At 51.2% G+C, this 23,753-nt stretch overlaps 1 protein-coding gene across 10 annotated transcripts in view; it reads left to right on the plus strand.

The window, feature by feature from the left end:
* CACNA1E (calcium voltage-gated channel subunit alpha1 E) overlaps positions 1-23,753 on the plus strand; it is an 80,672-nt gene that overhangs the window by 28,699 nt on the left and 28,220 nt on the right. For all 10 annotated transcript variants that reach the window (XM_015869768.2, XM_015869770.2, XM_015869769.2 and 7 more), the window contains 12 exons: positions 7,764-7,867; positions 16,307-16,422; positions 16,546-16,599; positions 16,931-17,065; positions 17,247-17,450; positions 18,442-18,554; positions 18,776-18,888; positions 18,996-19,127; positions 19,472-19,544; positions 19,888-20,005; positions 20,306-20,373; positions 21,336-21,433. In XM_015869768.2, coding sequence (XP_015725254.1) covers positions 7,764-7,867; positions 16,307-16,422; positions 16,546-16,599; positions 16,931-17,065; positions 17,247-17,450; positions 18,442-18,554; positions 18,776-18,888; positions 18,996-19,127; positions 19,472-19,544; positions 19,888-20,005; positions 20,306-20,373; positions 21,336-21,433 — 1,328 coding nt within the window. The remainder of the gene's footprint in view (positions 1-7,763; positions 7,868-16,306; positions 16,423-16,545; positions 16,600-16,930; positions 17,066-17,246; positions 17,451-18,441; positions 18,555-18,775; positions 18,889-18,995; positions 19,128-19,471; positions 19,545-19,887; positions 20,006-20,305; positions 20,374-21,335; positions 21,434-23,753) is intronic.

Here is a 23,753-nt window from a genome sequence, read left to right on the forward strand (position 1 = left end):
TTAGAGGCGGTATTTAATTGGACTGGCAAATTCTGAGATCCTGATTGGTGGAGACCAGGCAGGGGCATTGGACCACATAGCCTTGAAAGGTCCCCTTCCAACTCAAATGATTTTGTAATTCAATGAGATGGGATTGGTGCATCCCTTTTGGGGAGGAGATGGGAAATAAAGGGATTTGTGCTTCATGTTCCACTTGGCCAAGGGGACATCCCATCCCCAGCTCTGGGCAGTAACACTGGGCAGGACATGGAGCGGGAAGAGCATGTGGCTGCATCTTTGTGGGCGATGGGTTTCATTTCATGGACTGGAAGCAGCCGTGCCAGTTCTGTTCCCAGCCTAATTTCAGCATCGCCTCCGGCGTCATTGCACCAGGAATGTTTTTATACCCTGGTTCCCATAACGCCTGGAGATTTACAGAGTGGTTTTGCTCTGCGGGAGGCAGATTGGATGGATCGCAATGGGGAAACATTCTTCAATATTTGCTTTGCTGCAAACAGGAAGGCTGTTTTGTAAGCTGGGTGAAGGCTGTGTGCTGCCAGCATCTGGGATCCTGTTTGTTTTGGTGATGCAAGAGGTTCTAGTTGGCATCTGGGGGGCAAATGGGCCACCAAAACCCAGACTGGGGGAGCAGTCATTGCCAGGGCTTCACCTACAAGAGGTGATGACTCCATGTTGTGTCCAGAGAGGGTCAGGTTGGACATCAGGAAACATTTATTCTCTGGAAAGTGGTGATGTACTGGCACAGGCTACTCAGGGAGGTGGTGGGGTCACTGTCCCTGGAGTTGTTTGGGAACCATAGAGATGTGGCACTGAGGGACATGGGCAGTGGATGTGGTGGGGAGTGGCTGATGGTTGGACTTGATCTCAGTGGTCTTTTCCAACGTTATGGTTCCAACCTTGTGGTTTTATCATTCTATGATGGTTCTTGCCCTGAGGTTTTGTTCTTCCTCATCCCAATGGAACTGTTGGTGTTGCATCTTGTTGCTTTGATGGGAAGCTGGGCAGAACTGAACCACTTGGGAGACTGGAATATAAAGAGCATTTCTGGTGCATCAGTGGGCTTAGAGACTTAACCACATAAATGTGTACAGCATGAAGAGGGACTTTCCCTTGCAGAACTACCTTTGGGATGGCTGGGAACCAGGGCTAGCCCGTTCCTTTCCTGAGTGTCCCCACAACCCCAGTTTGAGTCCTTCTGTCCCCATGGCAGCTGGGTGGGACCCATAGCTGCTATGGATGTTCAGGGATGCCTCAGGGCCTGAGATGCAAGTGATCTTCCCGGCATCGCTGGCCAGATGTGCTCTGTCATCACATCCCTGATGGCTGTGATCTCCCACTTTCCTCCCTTTCCTGCTCCTCGCACAGTTCCAGCTATTACTTACCTTTAATGGAAGTATCAGGGACCTTCTCAGCCGCTAATTGAGTGAGGGTTTGGGGCTTGGTGGCAAATCACTGCTGATTCACTTCTCCCTCAGCTGCCTCTTGTCCTTCCATCGTCTCATGGGGATACACGGCTCTGGGCTGTAAAATGGGCTTTGGAACTTTTATTTATGGGGAAAAAAAAGCAACCACAAATGAGGACATGTGAGCAAGCATGTGTATGAGGCTGAGGTCCTCTGAGGAATGCTCGCTGCCTGCAGGTTTGGGGGGGTTCAGCCATTGGGTGCAGCAGTGAGAAATGGAGCCCTGTTGGGTTAGCAAGGAGCTTTGCAGAGGAGAGGAGATGGCAGGCAAAATGCTTCAGCAATCTCTCAAAGAAATTGCTTACTATAATATTCCCCCGTGTAACTGGATTGTGATTTTAAGAGCCACTTTTCCCCAATTTCACTCGGTCTAGAAGCGCATCTCTCCGAATATGTAGAAAGCATCATGAAAAAGCTAATCAGCCCCGTGGTGCTCTCCACGTGTGTTATTCTGTGGATGCGCTCAGCTCTCTCACCTTGTTTTCCTCACCCTGCCTGTGTGAGATGCCGCCTTGCTATGCAGAAATCACAGTGTGATTGGGGGGAAAAAAACAGCAAAAAATACCTCATATTGAGGACACATATTGGGTGTCCTTCCCTTTGCCCATCCCTTGAGGGCTTTGACTCCTTTTTGGAGAGCTATGGGTCACCCCCCACTGTGTGCTGTGGATGTTGGCTGCATGGCATAGGGACCGGGCATCATGCAGAAAGCTGCTTGGTGTGGGGTTGATGCTGGGGTGGGAAGCAGGCAGACCCGATGGTATCAAGGCAGGAGGTTTGGCACAGCCCTGATTTGTGCACAGGGCCACGGCTGTTAGCAGCGATGGGTAAAACCATTTTGCCTCCCAGGCATTACAGCAGCATCCGTGCTGCTAATTAAAAATGCATGGTAAGGCATCAAGGGAGCTGACGGGCCACAGCTGCTTGCTGTAAACCCAAAACCCGCCTCGCTGACATGATGGATGAGTTGGGGGTGATAAATACAAGGGGTCACAATGCTGTGCCTTTGGCTCTGAGGTCCCGAGCATCACTCGTGCCTTTATCCCTATGCATTCCCATGGAGGGAGAGATGCTGGTGGGCAAAGGTGGAGGGAGATGTGTTGGAGGGAGCCAAGTGCTGGGTTTTGCAGGGAAGAGGAGCTGAGGAAGGGCTTAACACCATCCAAACTTTTAACCAAGTGTGCTGTTTTTCCCCTAAATGGCTCCTGGTCATTCAGCACTGCCAGGTGAACCCAGTGATGCTTCTGCATACACCCCAAGCAGCCATGGGCAGGGTGCTGGTTTTCGCTCCCTCTTGGCTCAGCTGTTTGTTAGCACTTCAAGCCAGACCCTCTCCTTCTTGCCAACTGTTCCCTTGTTTTTTTTTTTTTTCCCTCTTTATTTTATTTATTTTTTTAATGTGTGCGCACTGAAATGACACAGCAAGAAACAAACTGTGTCTGCTGGATCTGCAGCTTCGAAGGCTTGCTCTGCTGAGAGCTGCCTGCTTACACCCTCCTCCTGCTTGCCAAGGGAACAGAGCAGAACCTGATGCTCTAGTGCTGCCCTATAAGGACAGAGGGTTTCTGCCCCTCTTTGTTAAGCCCAGGGGCTGTGATTCCATCAGTGTCCCATGGAGGGTCTTGTTGGCATCCCATGGAAGGCTTCATTGGCGTCCCATGGAGGGCCTCATTGGTGTCCCATGGGAGGTCTTGCTGGCAACTCACACAAGGTCTCATTGATGTCCCAAGGTATGCAGTGCTGGGGAGCCTGGATGTGATTTCTTGGCAGATCAGAGTAGAACAGAACCAAGGTCAGTTTCCACACCCATATCAAGCACTTTCAAAACACTTAATTTTTCATAATGCTTTTAGCAACGCGTTGTTTTCTTAGTCTGAAATTGAGACTTCATTTAGACAATGGGAAAAATGAAATATATGGGAGCTCTTCCCTGTCTCCCTGTTCCTACCCAGCAGGATGCAAGCCCACACAACTCAGCCCTCATCAAACATCCTGCATCCCATTTTGGGACCCTTGGTACCCTGGGATCTGCACTGTGCTAAGGGCACAGTGTTGGGCACCCACTCAGGGCAGGATACAGCCCTCCAGGGCCCAGCCCTTGCTCTGCGAAGGAAATATACCAATTTCCTCATTAACCTAATTTGGAGAAGAAAAGCATTTTCATTCAGATCTTGTACAGCACTGGGGTCACTGACAGATACCAGGCACAGCTGGCGGGGAGTGAAGCATGGCCCTGCACGCAGGAGATCAAATTATAACTATTAAAGGGAAGAAGGAGATCTGTTACTGTGCTGAGGAGCAGCAGTGGGTGTCAAGGTCTTGAGGGAGCTGGTTAGGTCAGGGGATCTGCTGGGAAAGTTCTTTAATTTCCTTGCTTTTTTTTAAAGCATTTGGCTGGATTGTGATGCTGTTCCTACTGGTCTGTGCCAGGGAGTCACAGTGCCAGCTCTGGTCCTCAGACCCCACAATATTGGGGTCTGGGAGGTGATGGTGTGCACAGCCTCGCTGTATCTGCTTGTAGGCCTTGCTCCCAAGCTGTCTTTATTCCCTAAGCAAGTGGGTTATGGTAATATCTCAATATTACCCCAATCTAATTATGTGCCATTTGGGTCTGGATTAGAGCAGAAATCGCAGAGGCTCTCCTGATGCAGATGGATTTGGACAGAGGGGACGTGGTTGTGCTGCTGCTCAGAGCAGGGACCATCTCTGTCTGTCCAGCATCACCCTTCTTTTCTTTGCACTTTCTATTGACCATTGGGAATCCAAAGGTGCCCTGCAAAGGCAGAAGGTACTTTTTGCTTATTTTTAGGTAGAAAAAACTGAGTTTGTGGTTGTTTTATTATTTCTTTTTCCCAGCACAGCAAAAAAAAAAAAAAAAAAATCCTAAAGTTTCCCATGCTGAGGGAGGGTATGTGTGGGCTGCGAGCCTGTGCTTTGCATTTGACGGCAGTATATATTTAGACTTCTTTAGATTTCTGGCCCCTGAGTGAGACCTGCTTTTGCAGCTCCCTGTGCCTTTTCATGCCCTTTGGAAATAGAGGAGCTGCCGAAGTAACAGGGTCGGTCCATGTGGGGGTTTTGGTGCCAGCACCATCACTCTGGTGGCCTGAGCTGGTGAGCTGGCCTGGGTTATTGGTGTGCTTTGTGTATGTCTGTGTCTCACGCATTCCTGGAGGTGGTAGTGAACACACATTGTGGTCAGGCGGCCAAGGAAGAGTGTGGATGGGGGTATTTTAGGATGGAGCGATACACAATGGGCTGTCAGAGAGGTGATGGAGTCTCCATCCCTCAAGGTATTGAAGAAAGGTATGGATGTGGCATTAATGGGCATGAGTTGGTGGTGGGGCTCAGTGAGTCAGTCTGATGGTTGGCCTTGGTGATCTTGAAGGTCTTTTCCAACCTAAATCATTCTGTGATTCTATAATGAGAAGGTTGTTGCCTTAAAGTGAAGGGAAGAAGGAAGACCAGCCATCAGGCAGCTCCTGAGTTTCCCAAAGACTTTGTATGAGCAACGGGCCCATCTCCAGCACAAGGCCAGAGGCAGGGAGGAGTTTCTTCATTTAAAGGAGTTGCAGCTTTGGTGTAGTCTGGGGATTGAACTACCCATGGTGAGGCCTCCCTGGACCCTACATGAGATGTCCTGCTGGGTCCTGAGCAAGTGGAAATCCTATGTGAAGGCATCAAGGTGGTGAATTACTGTCTGTGGAAGGGAATAAGGAGAGAATGGTGCTCCAAAAATAAAGGAAAAGGGGCTACTTGGTAAAGAAAATGATTCCTTTGCACCAAAGAAGTTGGGAAGTGCCAGAATTCAAGCAACTTGGATCTCATGCAGAGTGCTCAAAGGAGCAGTCAGTGGTTTCTCACCTCTGCCAATCACAGAATTGTTAAGGTTGGAAAAAAACCAAGTCCAACCATCCGCCCATTCCCACCATACCCACTAAGCATCACTCGGTGCGACATCTGCCCTTTTGAGCACCTCCAGAGACAGTGACTCCACCACTTCCTCGGGCAACCCATTCCAACGCCTCACCACTCTCTCTGAAAAGAAATTTCTCCTAATATCCAACCTGGAACAAGGGGATATTTGGGCACAGACCCCCACACCAGGTGGGCATTTCACCCAAATTACTGGTGAACCCAGTGGCAACAAAAGGATGGATAGTATGACCAAGAAACATGAGCATGGCCGAAACCCATCGTGCCCACCAGCTTGGCGAAGAGCATCATCCCCTCTGCATTTAGGGGGAGCTGGCACATAGATGGCAGGTCTGGTCCTGCATATTTATAACAGCTCCGGCGTGTTGGGGGAGGCACCAGCTGACTGGGGAAGAGTGAATGCAGTGCCTATATTTAAAAGCGGGGGGAGGAAGGAAAAAGTAAGGCAGGCAGGAATAGGGCTGCGAGCCTGACCTCAATTGCATGCCATTTCGGAACAGATTTTGGAGGCGAAAGAGGAAAATGAATCATGGGTTTGCCAAAGGTAGGTCACGCCGGGCTAACCTGGCATCCAAGGACTGGTTTTCTAAGTGCAGGAAACGTGCAGAGCTGCTTGTTGTAGTAATGCTTTCCCTATGGGGTAGTGTTGGCAAAGTGAGCTTGTAAGAAGGAAGCAGCACCAAGATGGGGCTGGGTGGTGGTTTAGGGCTCTCACGGTGTGTCGTGTGCTTGTTGGAGGAAAGCAAGGAACTCGGGTCTTTGTGACTGGAAGGTGCCAGCATGGAGATGGAGGGGAAAGAGGAGAAGCTTTGCAGGCATGATGGTGAGGTCTCAGCAGCATCGTGCATGGATGCAGCAGGACATGTCAGCATCGCATCGCTCACTTGGGTCTCCAGTGTACAGGGATGATGAACTGAGCCTGGGCTGGAGCAGGGGAGGGGCTGCTAGATGAACAAAGAGGGAGAGGCAGTCATGCAGGAGAAAACTGGATGAACCTTGCTTGAGCTACCAGAGCACAGCCTGGGAATGGCCACAATCACCATCTATAAATACATCAGGATGAGAAACAGGGAAGAGAAGAGCTATTTAAGCCAAAGGTCAATGCTGGCGAAAGAACAAATGGATATAATCCATCCACAAATAAATTTAGGCTGAGACTCAGGGACAACCATTAGAGTGGTTGCCATTTCCAGTGGGAACAGTGCATTTTTCAGGGTTAGACACGCTTCAGCTTTGAGGTGGGGAGGTAGTCTCACTGTCTACTATGGGTTTGAGAAGCAGTGGGAAATGCTGAGCTTCTTGGGGAACAAAAGGGCAAATGCTGGCAATCAGAGCAGGGTGATGCTGGTCCCCAGTGCCCCCAGTTTAGTTGTGCCTACAGGGCACAACAGGTGTGGGGGAAGATGCCTTCTTCACTTATAGGAATGGAGCCCCTGTGCTGAGAGCCTGGGGGAAAGCTCCAGGTTCTCAGGCCTGGTCTTGATGGGGAGTGATCCCAGCATGGGTGGTAGATGCCCAATGGCACCTCAACAGCAGAGTGGGGTCCACCACTTGTTCCAAGGGGTACACAGTGCCTTGAAGGCTAGTGCCATGGGAAATGGTGCTGTTGGAGAGCAGTGTCCTGGCACTGAGACTCATGGGCAAGTCCAAGTGTTTCTGGAGAACAACAGTGAGTATGGGCTGCATCATTCTCATCTCCTGGACTGGAGACCAGCCTTAGGGAAGGGGCTGGCATGCAGCACTGGTGTATTTCCCTGCAGCAGCATCCTTTTGTGTTCTGGTTGGTGCCCACAGCCAGACATACTGGTGACCCCACTGCCCATGTGGTGGTCACCAGAGGTGCCTACCTCCCCACTTGCAGGCTCCTGTGCTGGCCGATGGGGAGACATGGTACCAATGACTCAGACAGAGATGAGGGCTTAATTAGCACGGGGAGAGGGGGAAGAAAGAGAGAGAAAAGAGAAAGAGCCTTTCATTGCAACAAGATTGATGCCACCTCCCCCAGACAGTCACGTTCTGCCGCATCACCCTCCAGCCTGGCATTATGTGCACAGTGCCTTACACCGGGGGACAAATGGGGCCGGGGAGCGGCTGCGAGGGATGAGGGGGCATTGCTTTTATTAAAAGCTTTGTTTGGTGAATAATTGTCTGGAGCTGCAGCCTGCTTCATGTGGTCAGAATGGAACTGTACAGCGGGATGATGGCAGGGAGCCCATTGTCAGGGTTGGTGAGGAGGTGGTCACCCCAAGGAGCTTAGTGTGGTCAGTATGGGAGGAGAATCCTCCTGCACCTGAATTAATGTACCCTCTGCCCCAGAGCTTGTGCTGAGTGTAACGTCACCCCTGTGTTTTCTTTCCCCTCCAGACCAATGATGCCTTAGGAGCCACCTGGAATTGGCTATACTTCATCCCCCTCATCATCATTGGATCCTTCTTTGTCCTCAACCTTGTCCTGGGAGTGCTGTCAGGGTAAGCGAGTCACCATCCTCCTGGCATGCGCCTGAGCCCTGCACCTGGCTCTGGTGCTGCCACAACCCCATTCCTTGCTACTCCCCTCCATGCCTGTCCCACAACAAGGGGCTGACGATTGTGGTGTTTTGATGTGCAAGAAGTTGTTGTCTGTGACTGGGAGGGAAGAGACAGAGGCAGAGATACAGAAATGCCTGAGTTTGGGATGTGTCTGTAGCCAGGTGTTCATTTGCCAGCTGATGGAGCATGGTGGGCATGGGATGGGTTTGGGGGCTGTTGGCTGGGGATACCCAGCATCACATGCACATGGAGGGGGACATAGGGTAAAGACTGTCTCATTTCTGATCTTCCATGTGGAACAGAGATTTTCCTCCAAGCCATCAGGCTGGCCTTGTAGAGAAAAAGGCTTCTTGTTTCCATGACAATGAACCGTGGCTGCATCAGCGCATCCCCAGCATTGACAGAGGTTGGCATGTGGGGAGAGTGGCTGGTGGTGAGGCCATGCAGAGTAAAGGCAGCGGGGCATGGTGGGTGGGATGCTCCTGCTGGGGTGTTATCAGCAGCCGTATAGAGCCTTGAGTGTGTTCCGTGTCCCTTTTGGGCACAGGATGGCTGTGTGGCCAGAGAACAGCCTACACTGAGGAGAAAAAGAGACTTCTTTGCATGTACATCATACGATTCCTTGATCCTTGTTTTGAGTGGTGTGTGATGTCAGGATGCAGGGATCAATGTGGAAGCTGACCATCTCCATCTGTCCTAAATGTCCCTATGAGTTCAGGTGTAATGGTGATGGCATGGTCCCCCCTTGATGTCTGTCCACACCAGGACTGTGTGGGGCAGCCTTTCTTACATCCGCTGAATTGGATGCAGTCACCTCAGGCTCTTCCCAGGCGCTGGCTGGTATTTCCAATGTTTGTTTATTGCTGATAGGGTTTGTACTGGGGAAGGATGCAAGTGGGTGGGTGGCCTAATTGGCAATGGAGATGCTCTAGTGGTGTGCCAGCTACCTAAGGAGAAGCTTGACTGCTCAGCTCCCAGAGGGCTGGGCAAGGTGATGGAAGCAGCCAGGTGGGCTGTGCATGGCCACCAGTGAGGCCACAGCCTCCTTGGTTGCAGGTCCTGGTTGAGGCTGGCTGACTTCGTGGTGAGGCTGTTGTGAGACATGCGCTGAGCTGAGCAGGGAGGGGGTGGTCGCACTGGGATCCGGTCTGGCCTCCTGCCTTCCCCACTACAGCTCAGCAGCTGTTCTCACTGGGGAGCCGACCAGCCACCCGAGGCAGGTCATGAATGCCAAGAGGCTGCGGGAGGACATTTGTTTCATTTGCTGCCATCAGAAGTTTGCCCGAGCCCAGATTTAGCAATCTGCTGGTTGCAATGCGCATCTCTCCCAACAGTCAGTTCCCCAACTGTTAGGCTGAGCCATGACCTCCGTGATGTAAACAGCCTGGATCCATCTGCTCCTGAGCACTGAGTATGTGGGAGAGAAAAAGCAATGATTTTCATCATGCCGAGGCCCCTCGGTTTGCTCTCTAAATACTAACATGCACACATGTGCTGGAATTGCATGCACTGCTATTAGCAGAGATGGAGTCGCTCCAGGCAGGGGCTTGAAGAGCCAGATCTTCTGGGGCTTTGGCATTTATTACTGTGTCTATTAACTTTTTCCCCTCTATGGGTGCTATTACAGATCAATTAATTCCAACTGAAAGCAGGAATGGGGGAAAAATAAAATAAAATTGGCCCCGTTCCTCTTTGTGCACATTTCGCAGGTATAAAGCCCAAGGAGATGAGACTGCTCAGCTTTTAAAGCTCCACAGGCTCCTGAAATAACCCTGGCAGGAGCATCAGAGAGAGCAGGGAAGGAGCAGCCGCTGCAGTGCTGTGGGGCTGGGAGCTCAGGAGCACGACTTGGTACATCGTGTGTCCTAGGGCTGGTGTAACCCAGGGCGATGCCAAAGCAAGAAACTGAGCAACGATGGCAAGAGAAATGAAATCTATCTGCCTTGTACCAAACAAGAGAGTAATTTAAATCCTCCTAATTGCTTCCACTCATCCTGGTGATGTTAAGTCTTTTCTCCCTTTAAGTCTTTTCTGCCCCCCACCCTCAGCTCTTGCACTAAGTCTTTGAAAGAAACGACTAATGTTATAATTAAAGGATCAATTTGGCAAGATTTCTTTGTCTTAAGATCTTCTTTCTTTCAGGTTGGGTTAGCGCTGTGTTCCCAGTCTCCTGAGAGTATTCTTCAGCTCCTCCAGGAGCTTTCTGTACCATCTCTGAAATCTTTTCGCTTCGCTTCATTTGAATCTTATTTTCCTATCCAATTTTGAGGCGTAACAAATGACGAATAAGGTTAAGTTTTAGCGATTAATGAGCGGGGCGTCAAAGGCACGAGCGTGTGTTGTCAATGGAATCAGGGGTTTCTGCTGGCCTGTGTTTGAGCAGGATCAAATGGTTTGAAGCCAAACACTTGGTGGGTGCCCCATCCCTATAGACAGCCGGGTCAGGCTAGAGGGGCTCTGAGCACTGATGGGGCTGTGGGTGTCCCTGCTCAGTGCAGGGCAATAGGACCAGATGGCCCCTAAGGGTCCCCTCCGACTCTAACGGTTCTATGGTGAATGCCTTGGAGGTGTTCATGGAGAAGTCTTGTGGAGATGCCATGAATGATAGCAAGATGCCAACAAACATGCTCAGCAAATATTGAGTTGGAAGCATACATTGTGTTTCCTTCAGCGGGTGGCGGCATCTTGCGGAGTGGTTTAGAGGAGGTCAGGATGTCTGTGCCCACTGTGTGTTTGGCAATTTGCTCTTAGCTGTAATGGGGATGTAGGTTTGGGCTGCACTTGTTGCTCTGCTCCGGGGACGTTCTCGTCTCACTGACATGGCACTTGAGCACCTTCTGCAGCTGACGCAAAGGAGCGATGCTCATCTACATTCAGCAGCCAGGTGGGCATCCATATTCATTGAGCACCTCTCCGCCTCGCTTGCCTGTGCCACCTCTCCCTGAGGCCCCAGGCCCCATGTGAACACGCTGCCTGACAAGACAAGCGTGTTGGGAGTGCCATGTCCCCCATGTCACTGGGAATGGCATCTGGTCCTGCAGCTGGTGGGACAAAAGAGAAAAACCCACAGCCACGAGGCAACGCAAGGGTCTCCCCTTTGATTTCTCCTTGGAAATTGTTTGCCAGCATGCCTCAGCTGCTCTGTGTTTGCTGTTCTCTTGCAGATGTGCTCTGTGGACTCCCTGTGGTCTGCAGGCTGCGGGTGAAGGGCTCGCTTTGATGCTCTTCACAAAGCACTCGGCAGAGAGCTCTTGCTTTTGGAGATTGCTTTCGGAGCTGTTTATTCCAGTTCTTCCCTATTTCAGTTAGCAGTAGCATCCATGAGCTGCTTGACTGGGTGGATGGATCAGCCTGGTGGCTACACAATCCTGAAGGTCTTCTCCAACACAGATGACTCTATAGCTTTGGCAGTGCTCAGCTCCTTGATGGCCATGATAAGGAGAAGGAATTAATTTAGGGAAATGTAGGTTAGATGTTAGGGGAATTCTTTACTCAGAGTGGTGATGTGCTGGCACTGCTGCCCAGATCTGTGGGTGCCCCATCCCCGGAGGTGCCCCAGACCATGGATGGGCCCTGGGCAGCCTGAGCTTGTGGGGCAGCCAGCCCAAGGCAGAGGGGGGGCTTTGAGGCCCCTTCCAACCCAGTCATACTGTGATTCTATGGAAGAGGTGCTTTGCACCTTTGCTGGGTGGATTGGGCAGGATCTCCCAAATGAATCACTGCACGTTATCAGTCCTCTGTGCGTCGTAGGCGGCTGTTTATTTGTTTTGCAGTGGCGATGACATATCTAGCAGTTGTTGTGGGTTTTGCACTTGATGGTTGGTTCTGAATCCATTGTATTTGCGTTTTGAAGCCATCAATTAGAATGTTTGAGAGTTGCTGGGATGTTAACGTGATGAAATACTGAAAAATGGTGATTTCTCATGCTGTATCAGTACTAGCCCCACACCTCCCATCTGCAGGTTGCTGTCACTTGCAAAGAGGGACAAAACCTGCCTTGTTTACAGACGATGAAATGCAGAGGCCAGGAGGGGATGGGAGGAGTGATGTGTCCTTGGAATAGTGGGGGCACAGATGCAAACCCCCACCTTGTCACCTCGAGACGCATGTTGAAACTAAGGCTCTGAAACTGGATGTCAGTGGCGTTTTTAACATTTGATATTTACCCTCTTTGACCTTTGTTTTTCTCTACTTCAAAACAAAAAGCTCTGCAGGCTCATGGCTGCTCTAAGCCCAGCCTGTGTCCTGGGAAATTCGGCTGCATTTAAAAGGTAGCAGTGCACGGAACAGCAGGGCTGAGCCTAATGTGCAGCAAGCCTTTGTGCGTGCATTTCCCTTCAGATCCTGGAGTGTCTTTCCTTGGGAAGAGCACAGTGTCCTATGAAATAACTGGCCAATGGTGTCCCTGTCTCCGCTGCCTTTGGGCCCTACATGGAGCCACACATCTGCACCTCTTGGAGGAACCAGCTTATAAAAGCACCTCTGGAGCTGGGAACATTGGTGGTTCCTCATCTGGAGCCCCTCCATCCCCTCTTCACTGTTGGGGATGGTGGCCTGTTTGCATTGCCTTTTCCCTGTGCTTTCACATGGGCATTGCCTTCCCCTTCTGCCTCTGTTTTTGTTCGCAGAAAACCCTTCTCCTCTTGGCACACGGTGTCAATGCAAACCAGCATGACGTGCTCTGTGTGAATCATTCACGCTGCTCGCTGTCAGCCCTGTCTAACACAAGCCCCTGTAGGACCTGGCGGAAGGCTTCCAGCAGTACCCATTAGAAAACCTCTTTTAAATCACAAGCTTCTCCCGAGGTAGAGGGTAACCATCAGCATCTGCCTCTGCTAAATGGGTTGCTGATGTAAGGCACGAGCTCAGCAGCGTGTTTAAGCTCCAGCACCTGCTTACAGACAGCACTCACTGCTCTTGTTTTAGTTCCTTTACACCTCTCGGGTAGATATCAGCTGATACCTGGTGCCTTACAGATGGCATCCCTTGCTACACAGCCCACTGCAACTGGCTTTCTCACAGCAGCACGCTACTGCTGCCTCAGCTTCAGCATGCAATCCTCTTCCCACCCCATCTGCTGCTGTGTGTCATTTGATGACCATTCTGGTAACTGGTTTGCTGGAGCTGTGCTTCCTGGTGGTGAAAGGTGGCTCTGTGGAGGTGGTTGGCTTCTTCAAAAGCATGGAAACCACAGTGTTGGTGTGACCTGTGCTATAGATAAGGGTAGTGAGGTACTGACGTAGGCTGCCCACGGAGGTGGTGAGGTCGCCATCCCTGGAGGGGTTATAAAAGCCATGGAGTTGTGACACTGAGGGATGTGGACATGGGATGGGGTTGATGTTGGACATGATGATCTTAGTGTTTTTTCCCAACCTTAATGATTCTATATATCCCCTCTAGGCTCCAAGATGCTCCTGGTATAATACAAGTGCGTTGCAGCATCTGTGATCGTTTTTCTCTTAACCTTATTATTATTATTATTTTCCCAATTGAGGCTGTTCTGAGGGTGCTTTTATGTGGTTTCTTGTCCTGTTAAAACTTGACCTTGGCCATGCAGTGCTTTAAGCCAAGCACACCAATGAAGAAGAGGAATCTAGAGGCTGGCAACCCTGCCTATAGTATGAAGGTGGAAGTGGATGCTTGTTAAGGACCCTTCCAACCCAAGCAGTTCTATGGTTCTATGAATGTGCAGCTGCAGCAGCAGCCTGGTGAGGAAGGCTGCCCCAAGTTCTCCTGCTGGGCACGGGAGTGGGAATGAAGGATGATTTGCAGCCATGAGCAGAGCAAGCCATCTGCTCCCATGGCCTTGGCAGGCTGGGCATGGGGTCTGGATGGTACCTCACTGGTGGGAGAACAGATGGCACTGAGCTCCCACCACAATCCCTAGCCCTCCCCTCCGTCCCTCAGTGCCTGCCATTGGTATTCCCAAGGCTGTGGTGATGCCAGGTTCTGCACAGCCCCACATTTGGCACAAGGTAGGTTTCACTATCCAGCACTTCCATGCTGGAGGCTTGAACCTGTACCAGGCAGGTATGTGTGCTTTTGCAGATCTGGGGACCTTACGTAGGGCTGCAGAGCGATGCCAGATCTCTTTGCAAAGCCAAACAGTGCTGTTCCACGGGACACAACCCTAACACCACAGGGAGCATCATCCTTTGTGGCAGCCAGCCCCGTGCTTGGAGCGTTCCCAGGCAGCTGTCAGTCAGCACGGCCGGCCCCGTGCTCACTGCACAGAGCTATCTCTACCCGCTGCTGCAAATTGGCTCTGAGCAATCCTTGATCTGTCAGCATCGCCTACCCACTCTCAGATGTCACCAGCCCCCGCTGCTGCCCTGCTCGGTAACGTGTCTCACTGAAATGAAATAATTCATTAAGTTGATTTTAACTCCCCCCTCCCCCCCACCCTCCTCCTAATGGACAAAAGCAATTAGGCTCCATTAGGGAGCAGGAGTGTGGGAAGCGTCTCCCTCAGAGCTGCTGCCACAGCAGAAAGGGCTGTTGTGTCCCTGGGTGTGTGCGTGTGGCACCAGCTTCTTGCAGTCAGGGTTCTGCAAGCCAGTGCTTGGACACGGGGAGATGGCATTTCAGCTTTCATCCCTCTTGGCTGCAGAGGGCTGGGGTTTTTCCTGTGCAAACCAGGCCCAGCCAAGCCAGGCTCAATGAGATTGCTGGAGAAGATGCTCCAATGACACAAGTCACACCAGGGCACAGCACCAGCGGGATAAAGGTACTGTCCCCGCTGGCTCTGGCTGCCAATGGCATCTTCTCTCTTTTTAGCATCTCCATGTTGGCAATGCACAGGAGCTGGCGTGGGGGATAAAGCGCAGCCGGCACCATCCTGCCTTTCCCCCGCGCAAAGCAAAGAGCTGTTCCACATGCCGTGCCCAAAGCGAGCGCCTTTCCCCGCCGGCTGTGGGAGGTGCTCCCCTCCCTCCTTCCCTTCACTTAGGCTGCTTTTCTCTTCCTTCCCTTTTGTTCTCTCCCCCTTCTCCTGCCCCAGGAAGAAAGTCTCATTTCAGGCTGAAAGCCGGAGCTGGAAGGAGAGAGTCATTTGATGCTCAATGCTGGAGCGGTAGGAAACTTCACCTTCCTGGGGTGGAATTAAAAATGCTTGAATTGTCTGCGGATCTTAAACAAGAGATGCAGGGAACATTTCAGGGCTTTTCACACAAACACACACTCACACACATGCAAAAGCCCACACAGCATTAAGGGTGTAATAGCTCAGCTGGGGTGATGCACTTGAACTCCCCCTGCAGCAGACAGACCAATTCTTTCCATTCCTTGGAATATTCTGAGGCTGGAGATGGCTGCTGGGCTCTGAGGAGTTAGAGGTTTGTCTTGTTTCTTGTTCCTCCTGATGTGCAATCCAAGTCCTGCAGGACTTGGGTACAGCAGCCAGCAAGTTCCATCCCCATGATGAGAAAGGTTGTGCTGGGGGATGTCCGGAGCAGGGGATTCTCCTTGTGTGCCAACCTGCTCATTGCTAGAGCTGTAATATACAGTTGGATATGCCCCAGGTGTGTGTCAGTGAGGGGTATGGGATCTCCTAGAATATTTGTGTGTTTGGGAGTGGATGCGAGTACATGGATACTGGCGTATCTGTGCACATTAGAAGCAGTGGGCATGGTGTTAGCACTGAGGTTCATAGGATGACAACAAGAGTATCTCAAGCCATAGGAAGACCTTCCAAGGAGAGGCTGGAGAGAGAAAGGAAGATCTCAAGTCAGAGCCTAAAAGCATGTGCCCTAGTGAATGGTATTGCAGGAAAGAGGCTGCAGAGATGATGGATGCCCCATCCTTAGAGACATTCAAAGTTAGGCTGGATGGAGCTCTGAGCACCTGTAGGTGTCCCTGTTCATTGCAGGGGTTTGGACTAGATGATCTTTAAGTGTCCCTTCCAACTCAAACAATTCTATGGTTCTGTAAATTTCTCACTTCATGATGGCTTGCTGGAGATTGAGAGGGAACCCAGAGCAATTTTGCCAGCCTGGTGTGGATCTTGGGGCAAGGGAGGTGTTTGGCAACTGTTGCTGGAGAAGCAGATGAGCCTTGGATGGAGCATCACCCGCCTTCTTCCCTTTGCACTGTGTGCTCCCTGTGCACAAAGAGCTGAGAGCTTCCCAGTGCTGTTTCTCTGCTCTTTTTGCTCATCCTATGCCTCCCAAGAGTGAATCCACCATTCAAGGACTGTCCCTTATGGTTCAGACATCCAGACTCTTGGTCTGCTGGCATTGGCCATTGAATGGGTGATGACAACAAAAACAGCTGTGGCTGCCCATGCTGAGCTGGAGGCAGCGAGGTGAGGGGTGTGTGGTGTGGATAGGATGTCTATGGGATCCCTGTCTGTGCTCTCACTGTCCCTCTGTGCCATTGCAGGGAGTTTGCCAAAGAACGTGAGCGTGTGGAGAACCGCCGGGCCTTCATGAAGCTGCGGCGACAGCAGCAGATTGAGCGGGAGCTCAATGGCTACCGGGCCTGGATAGACAAAGCGGGTAAAGGGCTGGGGTTCCAGGGGTGGTGGGGATGCAGAGTGGTTGGGATGGGGACTGGTTAAGTCTGATGCCCTCAGCCAATGGTGGCTTGTCTCCTGATGCTGAGCTGTGTGTTTTGCATAGAGGAAGTCATGCTGGCTGAAGAGAACAAAAATGCTGGGACCTCAGCCTTAGAAGGTAAGAGAATGTCCTGCAAAGCACCTACTGCCCTTCCTTGTGCTTGAGACCCTCTATGAGTGGAGAAGGGTCTACAGATGCTCCACTGGGGTCTGCAGCCCAGTGGAGGGCTGGGGGAAGGTGGATGGCTCCTGAGGCCAGGAGATGGTTGCTCCTGCACGAGGAGTATCTCTGGTCTGTGGACAATTGAGTGTAATGAAATCTCCATCCTGTGCCCAGACGTGAATTACCAAGTACTGATCACCTGGTCATGATCCTATGATCAGGTTGCTGGCAGAGCTGATCATAGGATCTGATCATCACTGTGGTCCAACCCTGCTCCTCTTCCCAGTGCTCAGGCGAGCCACCATCAAGAGGAACCGGACGGATGCCATGAACCGTGACTCCAGCGATGAGCACTGCGTCGATATCTCCTCTGTGGGTGAGCGGAGGCTGGCGCAGAGGAGGCCTCTTCACCCCACCTTGGGTCAGTGCAGCTTGGAGCTTTCCTTCCTTAAACATCTGCTAGTATACTGAGCTGTGGTGGTTGCTTGCAGCACAGTCGGACATCCTTGTGCCGTTGTGCTGGGAGCCAGCTGACTCACCACCATGTTGTTATGAAGGTTGGAGATCCTCCTCTCACCTTGGCACCCCTTTTTTTCCCTCAGGTAACCCCCTGAGTCGGTCCGGTCTCAAAGGAGTGGATGGAGCCTCCTATTTACGGCACAAGGAGCGGCTCCTGCGCATCTCTGTTCGCCACATGGTGAAATCCCAGGTCTTCTACTGGATTGTCTTGAGCCTGGTGGCTCTTAACACTGCCTGTGTGGCCATCGTCCATCACAACCAGCCAGCCTGGCTCACACACTTCCTCTGTGAGTCCTTGGGTTTGGTGCAGGGGTTGTGTTTATCCTAAAACTGTGAACACTGGTGATGGAAATCTTACTGGAGGCCCATTTGGAATGCCTACAGTTGTGGGGTCTGAGCTGGGCAGGTGTGAGTGTGCATGGATGAGGCTGAGCAGTGGTCATGAAAGAACACTCCAGCTGAGGTTTTGGTTCAAAGCATGGTGTTAGGGATCCCAATGACAGTGACTGGGGCATCCCCCAGTCCACTGTGGGCTGTGGTACAAAGAGTCTTAGAGGTAATACATCTGTGCCCATTCTGGCATGGAGCTAACAGCAGAACAGTGTGGTCAACACCTCGTGTGGTGCTGCCGAGCTGTTGCAGGAGGGACAGTGCTGCTTTCTCATCCATGTTGCTCTTATTCACCTTGAAAACGTCCCCAGCAAGCACTGTACCTGCCCAATCTGCTTTAGCATGCTCAGGCCTGCTGGGATCCCAGCACGACATAGTGTGGTGTGGCAGCTGGTCGTGGTGGGAAGCATCTTTTGGACAAGGTGAAGAACCAGGCTGTTGCCTGCTAATGTTTGTGAAATAGCTTGAGAAGCTCTTCACTGGCTTGTGGCTGTTTGGCTTAGTTACCCTGGCCAAGTTCCAGCTGTGCAATGATTTAGATCCAGACTGCTAATATTCCCCTACAGGGCAGTGTGGTTAACATCTTGGAGGACGCTCCAACAATCATCATATAATGTAAAGGAACTGCCTTGCTCCGTGATAGCCCTCACTGGTCCTCAGTACCCCCTGGGGCATCAATGCATCTACCCTGAAAAGTTAACACAGTGGGACTGGTGCTCTGTTATCCACGTTTAACTCCTTCCATACTTGCTTCTGAATTCCATACCCTGGAGAAGCAGTGTGCTCCTTGACTCATCCCACTTCTGTGATATGCTACCTGGGCCTGTGGTGGGTGCATGCATGCTGCTTTCTGCCCTGAGAGAGGCACATCTGGGTTTTTGCTTTCAGACTATGCAGAGTTCCTGTTTCTTGGGCTCTTCCTCCTGGAGATGTCCTTGAAGATGTATGGGATGGGGCCGCGCCTGTATTTCCATTCTTCATTCAACTGCTTCGACTGTGGGGTAGGTGGCTCCAGGGATGCTGCAGGCCAGGGAATATGTTTAGGGTTGTCTACAGAGCAAGGGACCGATGGGGACATGGCCCTTGCATGGGCCAGGACAACTAAACTGAGACACCAGGTTTTGGGGCAGGGTGTGGGTGCTTTGCTCTCAAGAATGGGAAGGCTTCCTGCTGCAGCCTGTCCTGAGCTCATCTTTGACTTGTGGCCACGTCTGTTTCTCAGGTCACAGTGGGAAGCATCTTTGAAGTGGTTTGGGCCATCTTCCGACCAGGGACCTCTTTTGGGATCAGTGTCCTACGAGCCCTTCGTCTCCTGCGAATATTTAAAATAACCAAGTGTGTACCAACCATTTGTGCCTGTCACCCCCCCACCTTGGGCTGTGGCTGCAGCCCAGGTCCAGTCAATCCTGCTGGCATTGCTCAGCACTGTCTCTGTTTTCTAGGTACTGGGCGTCCTTGAGGAATTTGGTGGTCTCGCTGATGAGCTCCATGAAGTCTATTATCAGCCTGCTCTTCTTGCTCTTCCTCTTTATTGTAGTCTTCGCTCTGCTAGGAATGCAGCTGTTTGGAGGCGGGTAGGTTGTTTTGTGAGTCTTGGGGAAACTGAGCTTTGCTGGGTGATTTTGAAGCTAAGAGATGATACCCTTGTGAGTGCCAGGAATTCTGCAGCCATGTTCCTCGACTTGCTGCTACCAGTGTCAGCTCTGCCACACAAAGATCCCTGCTTGTGAAGTGCCTCAAGACCATGGGTGTCCTACTGGCCATGATATATTTGTTCTGTGTTTTGGTATTTCATGGCCAGTGAATCATCCCTAGAGTGGGTGAAGCATAAGTAACTCTGCTAAGCATAAATAAGCAGCCTATGCTTTAATGACCTCTTTACGCCATCTTGCTCATGTCCTTCTGGTTCCACTTCCAGGTTTAACTTCATTGATGGGACACCGTCGGCCAACTTTGACACTTTCCCTGCGGCCATCATGACAGTGTTCCAGGTAGGAGCTGGGTTGCAGGGGGAAAAAGTCAGATGGGCTTGGGGCTATCTGCTCACTGCACCCTGGCTGGACAGGGCTCTAAACCAAGCAGGTCTCCCTCCATCAGCTGCTAGGACATAACTCATGGATGGCTCTCTTTGTCATTATACATAGTGGAAGAGTTTCAAAATGCTTCTGAGGAGACCCAGTCCCTCAGCATTCTGTTATTTACTCCCTCAAGACAGCACGTGTAGAACAGGTCTTCTTACTCAGCTCTTGCACTGTCTGGAATAGGTTGATGGGACTGCCTAGGTGGTAAGAAGGTGGCTGGTGACACAGGTGCTGGCTTTCTTTCTTTCTGCAGATCTTGACGGGTGAGGACTGGAACGAAGTGATGTACAACGGAATCCGTTCCCAGGGAGGCGTTCGCTCGGGCATGTGGTCCTCCATCTATTTCATCGTCCTCACCTTGTTTGGGAACTGTATCCACCTGGACACTGTGCTTTTTGCAGAAATAAACCCATCTCATCTCCCTCTTTAGGGCGCCCACTCTCCCCACCAGTGCTCCTTTACCCATTGAGGGAGACCCATCACACATGGGGCAGTCTTGGATGTCCCAAACACAGATAAGGAGCTGTCTGGAGATGCACTGTGGGTAGTTCACATGGGTTGGGTGGTTGCTCCTCACTGAGCTGTGAGGAGCCAACAGGGCCACCCTCCCTCGGTGGCTGCAGATGCCCATGTCCTTAACACATGGCTTACGCATCCTTAGCTGCTCACAGATACTCTGCTGAATGTCTTCTTGGCCATTGCAGTGGACAACTTGGCTAATGCTCAGGAGCTCACCAAGGTAAGTTCCAGTTACTCCTTTTTCTTCTTACTGGTGGGAAGGGTGGATGAGAAGGGATGGCACCAGGATCAGCACCTGTAAGCACTTTGTTCCTTAGCTCAGCTCAGCTTGCAAAGAGCTCATCTCAAAGTGGATGTGGGGTTTCTCCTCCAGGAGGGCTCAGAGGGAGCTCCCCTGTGAGATACCAGCCCCTATCACTGCACCTTGGTTTGGGGAAGCACTCCAACCTGCTGATCTTGTGGCTTTCCTGAACGCTCATGCTTAACTTCAAATGTGGCCTAACCATTTCTCCACTTAAATTCCCTAGCTTTGTTTGTCCCCAGTCACACTGAGATAACTCTCATCTGTCTGGTGTGGGCTGTTATTTTCTGGAGATGTGGCAGGGAAGCACTTTCCAGAGGTGTCACTATTTACTCCACATCTGCCTGCAGGGCAGTGGAAGTGATGTAGAATGCAATTTAGGATGGCTCTTGAGAAACTTACTGGGCTTGACTGCTTTTAAGACTGTGCTGGGAAATATTTGAGGAAGGCTAAATGCTGGGGCACCATTTGGGTAAAGGCAAGGAGGCAAAAGCTGCAGGGGTCATTGCTGCTCTTCGAACGTGACCAACTACCCCATGCTGCCTGCTTTTGCAGAGCACATGCCTATTCCTCAGCTCCTGTAGGCTCACTGAGCAGCCCCCATGTAGGTATAAATCTAACCCATTCCCAGTGAATGAAATGAGAAGGCAGAGCCTGGGACCCCTGCTGTCTATGTCCTGTTATTTTATCCCTTTCCTCCCATGGTGGGAGCAGATGGTGATGACAGCTCCAAGAACTTGTGTGGTGGCAAAGCTGTCCCCATAAGATGAGACTAGTGAAGGCAGTCTGCATGCTGCCCCTTTCTCTTGGCCCCTTTAATGGGTACACATTCCCTTGAACTGCTGGCTTCGCACTAAGCAACTCCTCTGTTTCCTTTGTAGGATGAGCAGGAGGAAGAGGAAGCCTTTAACCAGAAGCACGCCCTTCAGAAAGCCAAGGAAGTCAGCCCTATGTCTGCTCCCAACATGCCTGCTATTGAGTGAGTGATCCCATGCATCCTGAGCCTCCCTTTGCTTCCCAAGTCCATCCCCTGGGATGGATGGAGATGGATATGTGCTCCCCATGGAGCAGAGATCAGCTCACCAACAGGCTCTGAGCTGCCCCAAGCAGAGCCTCACATGGCAAAAATCCCCCCAAAGTGTATTAATGCCCCAAAACATAAAGCCTGGATACTCAAAGTTGCTGCTAAGGGTAAGGAATGAAGAGAGCAGGAGATTGGTGGTGATCTTTCCCACAGAGCAGATCCAAACCTCCCTGGGCTCCTTCCCTGGCCGTAATGCAGTTACCTGAGATGGAATAGGTTTTCAAAATCATGTTTCATTGTACGGAAATTTCATTTGGGGAAGGAAAAAGCCCAAAACCACATAAAACCCCCCAACACGGTGTTTAGGAGCCCTGCCTCTGCGTTTCAGCAGAAGAAAGTTGTTTTTCCTTCCTAGACGCCTTTTTTTCTTCCCTTTATTTTGCCGTGTCATATGGTCTAAATCATATAAAACTCTCAAAGTCAACATTGGAACGAGGCGTTTTGATTTGTTTCCCAAAACAGCACATTTCAGTACGGCTGAAAGGATTCATTTTTTATTTCTTTATTTCTTTTTTTTTTTTTTAATAGAATCCCTTCCCAGGGAATTTTAGGTTTCATCATGCTTTGAAACCAAGCCAGGTTCGCACACGGCAGAGTCTCCAGAAAATCTGCTGAGAGAAATCTAGGCAAGCTCCAATGCACAGTGTTGGAGGAAGCGGCGAGGTTCATCTTAGACGTTTGGGATCTGTCCAAGGTCCCTGGCTCCTTGGCTTTGCAGCAGTGGGATGAGATGATTTCCCATCCTGAATGCACGCCTCCTGGTTTTGAGGGCATGTACCTGTAAGATGTGCCTGGAGATGAAGGGATATTTGTCATAAGAAAGAAATCTATACAAGCAGGATTTGGGGGTTTATGTGTAAGATGGCAGAGTTTGTGTGTTATGATGAGCTCTGGCTGCCCACCTGAATGTACGCGGTAAAGTGAGGGAAGAGAGAAATTTGGGTAGACAATGGGGAAAAATAGAGGGTGGAGAGAGATAGAGAATGGAGAGGAAGAGGTGGGAGATGGAATATATTGTGGCACCAAAGGATTTGCCTGCTCTGGACATCCATACTAGTCTTACAGCTGTTGCCAACTATAGCTGGTTAGAAAAGCCGATTTTCTTAACCTTAATGTTGTTGTTGTTGCTCCGCTGGCATTTAAGTGGATATCTTAAGCTCTTCTTCCCAGTTCCTCCCCCAGCTTGGGATGGGTAGTTTCAGGGGTTGATTTGGATGGCCCACTGATGCCAGCAGCTGGTGGGGGAACATGGTCGGGGGCAAAAAGGAGCAGATCTGGTGCCAAAGGGCTGTAACGGTGCAGCAGAACTGCTCTCCGTGTTTGGATGTGCACAGCCACAGATGGCTTAATTCCTATGTGGGTATGCGGCGCGGGCAGGTTGGGTGCGTGCATTGGTGCCTGCAGAGAGGTCTGATTGTGGTTGGGAGGAGTGCTCCCACGTGGCCGTGCTGGTGTGGGTGGCTGCGGTGCAGATTGGAGCATTGTGTGTGTGCACACGGGTGCCTGTGGTGCAGATGGCTCGGGCTGCTCAGCGAGTGGGAGGCCTGATGGACAGACGTGTGCGGGTGCTGCGATGTGCCCGTGCTCTGCATGGCTGCCTGCTGTAGGAATAGCAGCCAGACCTGAGCTATGTGCCCTGAGCAGGGCACCAGGCTGCCCCTGTGGGGCTGTGATGTAGCCCTGGTGTGGCTTTGGGACTGTGCTGGGGGGTGAGGCTGTCAGTGCCCATGGTGAAAGCAGCTGCTCAGAGAGCAGTGGGTGCCCCATCCCTGGCGGTGCCCAAGGCCTGGTTGGATGGGGCTCTGGGCAACCTGATCTAGAGCTTGATGTAGCAGTTGGCAACCTTGCCTGCAGCATGGATGATCTTCCATTCCAAGCCGAGCTACTCTTTAATTCTATGATGCACAGAACCTTGCACACATGAGCTCTGCGTGCACCTGGGGGTGAGATTGGTTGTGCGTTCTTACACGCATATGGTGTTTGCAAAAAGCAAGAAATGTAAATCAGTGTATGCATATTTGCATATATCAGCTGTGTGTCCCACTCTGTGGTCTCAGGATAGCACACGTGGCTGCATTAACACATGGTGATGCTCTGAGCATCACAGGGCCAGCCCGACACATCACCTCCTCTGTAAAAATGCTGCGTGTTACTAGAAGCGAATAGCTCTTTCCGCTTGGAGTACCCAAGGACCAGGACTTTGATGCAGTTTGTT

Source organism: Coturnix japonica, chromosome 8, assembly GCF_001577835.2.
Source record: "Coturnix japonica isolate 7356 chromosome 8, Coturnix japonica 2.1, whole genome shotgun sequence".
In the NCBI taxonomy this organism is placed as follows: domain Eukaryota; kingdom Metazoa; phylum Chordata; class Aves; order Galliformes; family Phasianidae; genus Coturnix; species Coturnix japonica.